Raw genomic sequence first — 7,072 nt, 5'->3', positions numbered from 1 at the left:
TAAGGAAGAAGTAGGCAGCACTACATCAAGTGAGTGGATGATGGTGAGAAATAGGAAGAGAGGAGGACAGGCACGCAGGCAGGATATATGAAGTGTTTACAAGTACAAAGAGCAATATTGTATTTCATTTGAATATTCCTCCTTTTATCTCTTGCCATCACTTTGTAACTCTTTGTAACTCTTTGAAATGGTAACTGAGTGGATATATATATTTTGTATTTATGTATTTTTAATTTATTTTAGTGTAGGCTACTCTTACCACTACTACTACTACTACTACTACTACTACTACTACCATTATTACTACTACTACCACCACCACCACCACCACCACTACTACTACTATTACTACTACTACTACTACCACCATTACTACTACTACTACCACCACCACCATCTCCTCCTGCTCCTCCTCCTCCTCCTCTTCCCCTTCTTCTTCCTCCTCCTCCTCCTCCTCCCCCTACTACTACTACTACCGCTACTCTTTCAGTGATGTACGGGCAGATTCCAGTCGTCTACGTGAATTACTTCTACTGAGGCGAATTATTGCTGACTTAGATGCTCAGACCAACGTACCAGCCCAGATGCCGAAGAGGTGAGTAGTAATAATAATAATAATAATAGTAATAATAATAATAATAATAATAATAATAATAATAGTAATAATAATAATAATAATAATAGTAATAATAATAATAATAATGATAATAGTAATAATAATGATAATAGTAATAATAATAATAATAATAATAATAAAAAAACAATAACAACAATAATGATAATAATAATAATAATAATAATAACAATAATAATAATAATAATAATAATATGTAAGAAGGCATGGATGAGTTAAACTGTGCCTGCAGAGTGGAAAGAGGCTGTGATTGTACCCCTGTACAAAAATAAAGGTGAGTGACGTGAGTGCAAGAATTATCGTGGCATAAGTTTATTGAGTGTGGTAGGGAAGGTATATGGAAGAATTATTATAGAGAAAGTAAGAGAGATATCAGAAGTCCTACTGAGTGCAAGAATTATCGTGGCATAAGTTTATTGAGTGTGGTAGGGAAGGTATATGGAAGAATTATTATAGAGAAAGTAAGAGAGATATCAGAAGTCCTAGTGAGTGATGAACAGGGTGGCTTTAGGAGTGGCAGAGGATGTGTGGATCAAATATTTGCAGTGAGACAGATAGCAGAGAAGGCTTGTGAGAAGGACCATAAGGTGTTTATGGCATTCATGGATCTGGAAAAAGCATATGACAAAGTGGACAGAGAAGGATTGTGGAATGTTTTGTGCATGTATGGTGTAGATGGTAAGCTGCTGGGTGCTGTCAAGAGTTTTTATGATGGTAGTGAAACATGTGTAAGGGTTAATGGGCAGGTATGGTGTAGATGGTAAGCTGCTTGGTGCCGTCAAGAGTTTTATGATGGTAGTGAAGCATGTGTAAGGGTTAATTGGCATCTAAGTGAATGGTTCACGATCGGTGTGGGCGTGCGACAAGGTTGTGTGATGTCCCCATGGTTGTTCAATATATATATGGATGGGGTGATGAGAGAAGTAAAAACACGAGTAATGGAGAGAGGGATGGCGTTGGTAATGAATGGTGATAGATGGAATATCTCCAGTTTGTTGTATGCTGATGATGCAGTACTGCTTGCAAGTACCGGACAAGAACTTGGTAGGCTAGTGCAGAGTTTTGCTGATGTCTGTGAGCGTCGTGCCTTGAGAGTAAATGTAGAGAAGAGTAAAGTGATGGTTATTGAGAGAAAAGGTGACTCCCAGTGTGATATTACAGTGAATGGAGAGAGACTGGAACTGGTGAGAGAGTTCAAATACCTGGGTACAGTGATAGAAAAGAGAGGAAAATGTGCAAAAGAAGTGGAAAGTAGAGTGACACAAGGAAGGAAAGTAGCTGGTGCAATGAAGGCCTTGATAAGAAACAGAGGCTTGAGTGCTGCAGCTGCACGAGGCTTACATGAAGGAGTGTTAGTGCCAACTTTAACATATGGATGTGAGACTATGGTGTGGCATGAAAATGAAAAGTCAAGAGTGAGAGCAGTGGAGATGGGACTGCTGAGGAATGTATGTGGAGTACAGAGGGTGGATAGGATACGAAATAATGTGATTCGTGAAAGATGTGGAGTGAGGAAGTCTGTGGACACCAGAATCGAAGAGAGTGTACTGAGATGGTATGGTCATGTGGAGAGAATGGATAACAACAGAGTGGTGAAAAAGGTATATCTGAGCGAATTTGAAGGAGGGAGGAGGCGAGGTAGGCCAAGGAGAAGGTAGAGAGATATGGTGGAAGAGTGTGTGAGGAAGAGAGGTATGGAAGTCGGTGTGGCTAGGGAACTGAGAAGAGATCGAGCTGGCTGGATGAATTTGAAGAAGGGAGGAGGCGAGGTAGGCCAAGGAGAAGGTGGAGAGATATGGTTGATGAGTGTGTGAGGAAGAGAGGTATGGAAGTCGGTGAGGCTAGGGAACTGACAAGAGATCGAGCTGGCTGGATGAATGTTGTGTATGATCAGGGATTTGGCACCCCTTTTTAACGTGGCAGCGTCTGGATTGACTCTATCGGATACGTTTATGTGAAGCTACAGAACGTGGTGAATGTTTTTGGCGAATCTGATAGAGCCAGGATTCCGGGGGCTCGAATGATGAGTGAATGGAAGTGTGGCCCATTGGATTGGACAAACTTGGGCTGTCTGGACATTGCTACTCCCCACCCTGCCCTAGGGTGGGAAAGGAGGTCCTGATGATGATGATGATGATGATGATGATGATGATGATGATGATGATGATTATTATTTAACTGCATTATATTTCCTTCAAGCAGGGTTTCGAAATCATGTCTTTTCAAACACAAGTCGCTGCTTTGCTTTGAATCAATCTATTATTTTCTTTATTATATATATATTTTTTGGCTGTTCTCGCATATATGTTTTCAGTATATTTCACCCTTCTGCTATGGTGCTAGTCACGAAGAAGTGCTATACTCGTTTTACTTTAACTAGGTCTAAAATACAATGCTTGTCACGAAGAAGTGCTATGCTCTTTTTACTCTAACTTGGCCTAAAATTGCCATCTCTCCATCTTGAATGCTGAGTTGTAACAATAGATTAACACTAGAATATGATGCTAGTCACAAAGAAGTGCTATGGAAAGGATGTAGAGCCATAGCATTGTCTTTATAACAACAGATTAACACTAGAATATGATGCTAGTCACAAAGAAGTGCTATGGAAAGGATGTAGAGCCACAGCATTGTCTTTATAACAATAGATTAACACTAGAATATGATGCTAGTCACAAAGAAGTGCTATGGAAAGGATGTAGAGCCATAGCATTGTCTTTATAACAATAGATTAACACTAGAATATGATGCTAGTCACGAGGAAGTGCTATGGAAAGGATGTAGAGTCACAGCATTGTCTTTATAACAATAGATTAACACTAGAATATGATGCTAGTCACAAAGAAGTGCTATGGAAAGGATGTAGAGCCATAGCATTGTCTTTATAACAATAGATTAACACTAGAATATGATGCTAGTCACGAGGAAGTGCTATGGAAAGGATGTAGAGTCATAGCATTGTCTTTATAACAATAGATTAACACTAGAATATGATGCTAGTCACAAAGAAGTGCTATGGAAAGGATGTAGAGCCATAGCATTGTCTTTATAACAATAGATTAACACTAGAATATGATGCTAGTCACAAAGAAGTGCTATGGAAAGGATGTAGAGCCATAGCATTGTCTTTATAACAATAGATTAACACTAGAATATGATGCTAGTCACAAAGAAGTGCTATGGAAAGGATGTAGAGCCATAGCATTGTCTTTTTCTGCCACTGAGCTACGTGAAATAAGCTGCAAAAGGACGAAAATCTGGGCCAAGTTAAGGTGAAAGGAGTATAGGCTAGTTTTGTGTGTGTGTGTGTGTGTGTGTGTGTGTGTGTGTGTCCGACTCTGGGCATATGCTTCGCAGCCCTTTCCCTGATGCCCAGCAACCCTCCAATGTACTATGCACCTCCACATGTCACCACTTTGGCACTAACACCCACCGTCCATACTGAATACATGCTAGTCCTATAACTTATGCTCCTCTTCCTCCTCTTCCTTCTACTACGACCACTACTATTACTACTACTGCTACTACCCCTGTACCACTACTACTACTACTACCACTACAACTTCCCCTACTACTACTGCTACCACCACCACTATACCACAACAACAACAACCACAACCATTACTACCACAACAACCACAACCACTTCTACCACTACCACTGTGCCCTAGACCCCATTTTCTATGCACAATCACAGACAACACACCTACTACTACCACCACCACCTCCACCATTACTACAACAACAACTACTGCTACTATTTCTACTACTACTACGACTACTACCACAACCACAACCACTTCTACCACTACCACCATGCCCTAGACCCCGTTTTCTATGCACCATCACAGAAAACGTACTTGCTACATCAATGCTGGCTTGTCCCACGGCTGCGACTACAAAGACTTGGTTGGTGCCATGGCAGAGAAGAACTACTGGGACTCTTTCAGCTCCCCCGGCCGCAAGAGGCGCTCAATCCCTAGCTTCCCTGATCAGTACCAGTCCCCCGCATCCCTCGACCTCTCCGGGGCCTCCCAATGAAGCCCCAGGGATAGCTATGGGGCTTTAAAGTTGCGAGGAGGGGCTTTGGGGTGGCAGCCATATTGTTTGTTTACACTGGGTAAGCTTTGGTGGCGGGAAATTTGAACTGGCAGAGATATCAGCTGTTTAGATTGAGTTTTTCAGTTGCATTTAATAGTTTTCAAAATTTTAAAAGTTTGGGTTTGTATTATCCTTAGCAACTCGCCCTTAGTGATTTATTTTTAAAATCTGGATTCAGTTTTCTTGTAAGTTCAGGAAGCTCCCTAACACCTCTTCCTGAGTGACTTATTTTTAAAGCTTGGGTTCGTATAATCATCGGTAATGGAAGCTCCCTAACACCTTTTCCTTAGTGATTTATTTTTGGATGTGGGTGGTTAACATCCTTCAGTACGTTATTTATGCAGAGTATGGTGATGTTGGAAGGATTTACGCAACACAGAAGAGGACAGGAAGGTGCAATAAGCAAAATAAATCACTTAGGAAGAGGTGTTAGGGAGCTTTATGCAGAGTATGGTGATATTGGAAGGATTTAAGTAACACAGAAGAGGACAGTAAGGTGCAATAAGCAAAATAAATCACTTAGGAAGAGGTGTTAGGGAGCTTTATGCAGAGTATGGTGATATTGGAAGGATTTATGTAACACAGAAGAGGACAGTAAGGTGTAATAAACAAAATAAATCACTTAGGAAGAGGTGTTATGGAGCTTTATGCAGAGTATGGTGATATTGGAAGGATTTATGTAACACAGAAGAGGACAGTAAGGTGTAATAAACAAAATAAATCACTTAGGAAGAGGTGTTAGGGAGCTTTATGCAGAGTATGATGATATTGGAAGGATTTAAGTAACACAGAGGAGGACAAGGTGTAATAAGGAAAAATAAATCGCTTAGGAAGAGGTGTTAGGGAGCTTAACTGACAAGAATATAGGCCCCGATGGTGTTTAAAAAAAAATATTATAAGTAAGAATATTATAAGTAAGAATATTATAAGTAAGAATATTATAAGTAAGAATATTATAAGTAAGAATATTATAAGTAAGAATATTATAAGTAAGAATATTATAAGTAAGAATATTATAAGAACAGCTGATATCTTCCAGTGCATGCTACTGCTGTTGTAGTAGTAGTAGTAGTAGTAATAGTAGTAGTAGTAATAGTAGTAGTTGTTGTTGTTGTTGTTGCTGTAGTAATAGTCGATGTAGTTGTAGTAGTAGTAATAGTAGTAGTAGTAATAGCAGTAGTAGTAATGTATGGAATAGTAGTAGTAGTTGTTGTTGTTGTTGTTGTTGTAGTAGTAATAGTCGATGTAGTAGTAGTAGCAGTAGTAGTAGTAGTAGCAGCAGAAGTAGTAGTAGTAGTAATAGTAGTAGTAGTAGTAGTAATAGCAGTAGTAGTAATGTATGGAATAGTAGTAGCAATTGTTGTTGTTGTAGTAGTAATAGTCGATGTAGTAGTAGTAGTAGTAATAGTAGTAGCAGTAGCAGCAGAAGTAGTAGCAGTAGTAATAGTAGCAGTAGCAGTAGATGTTGTTGTAGTTGTTGTAGCAGTAGTGGTAGTAGTTCTTCTTGTCGTTGCTGTAGTCATTGTTAGGTCTTCCATTAACCAAACCTGTTTCAGATCATCCCGGAGTCAATCTACCATTTCTCATAATCTGTGTGTACTAAAAAAAAATGTTCGCCTCTTTGTGGGCCGGGAGCAGTAAAATAGCGGGGTACAGGGTGACATGGAGGCGATTTGTTTGTGGCCACCCCTTACGAAATGAGGCGTCTGGGTTTAGATAGAAGTACGGCCACTCCACCAGCCGGGCCATACGATCTTACTTAACTGCTTGTATTTCTAAACATCGCAGTGAAATGGCGGGGGACAGGGCGACATGGAGGCGATTTGTTTGTGGCCACCCCTTACGAGATGAGGCGTCTGGCTTTAGATAGATAGATAGATAAACAGGGAAGGACTAAAGCTACGGCCACTCCGCCTGCAGAAGCACACGATCTCATTTAACATGTATTCTAAACATCGCAGGGAAATGGTGGAGGGCAGGGTGATATGGAGGCGATTTGTTTGTGGCCACCCCTTACGAGATGAGGCGTCTGGCTTTAGATAGACAGATAGATGGTGTGGAAGCGGCTAAACTTCAAATCCTTCATCAGCAAGGGCGCGGGGTATGCGATCCCACGCCGAGCCAGCCGCGGTCTCTGTTTCAACCTGGGGGATCCTGGGTGTATGGACGGCAACATGGCCAGGAATGGAGACGACGCTACCTTCCTGGCCGCCGCTGCCCCGGGGAAGTAGCCGCAGGATGAACGACGATGTGACAGGGACAGGATGAACAACGACGGATGGAGTAGGAGGTTGAAGCTTTGAATTTTGGGGCGGCTTTCTAGGCGGTGGAGCTTTA

The 7,072-nt window shown here is 41.0% G+C and overlaps 1 protein-coding gene across 1 annotated transcript; it reads left to right on the top strand.

Moving 5' to 3' along the window:
- The first annotated feature begins 516 nt into the window (after positions 1-516).
- LOC145410400 (uncharacterized) lies at positions 517-4,704 on the top strand. Its single transcript, XM_080280556.1, has 2 exons — positions 517-595; positions 4,486-4,704. Exons 1-2 carry the CDS (start codon positions 585-587, stop codon positions 4,673-4,675), a joined length of 201 nt encoding a protein of 66 aa, XP_080136682.1. The 5' UTR covers positions 517-584; the 3' UTR covers positions 4,676-4,704.
- Positions 4,705-7,072: the final 2,368 nt, after the last annotated feature.

This window comes from Coenobita brevimanus, chromosome 10 (genome assembly GCF_032717465.1).
Source record: "Coenobita brevimanus isolate Jiangsu-jjx chromosome 10, ASM3271746v2, whole genome shotgun sequence".
NCBI lineage: Eukaryota > Metazoa > Arthropoda > Malacostraca > Decapoda > Coenobitidae > Coenobita > Coenobita brevimanus.
The sequence above is the reverse complement of the archived record's forward strand: the minus strand, read 5'-3'. Positions and strand labels throughout refer to the sequence as shown.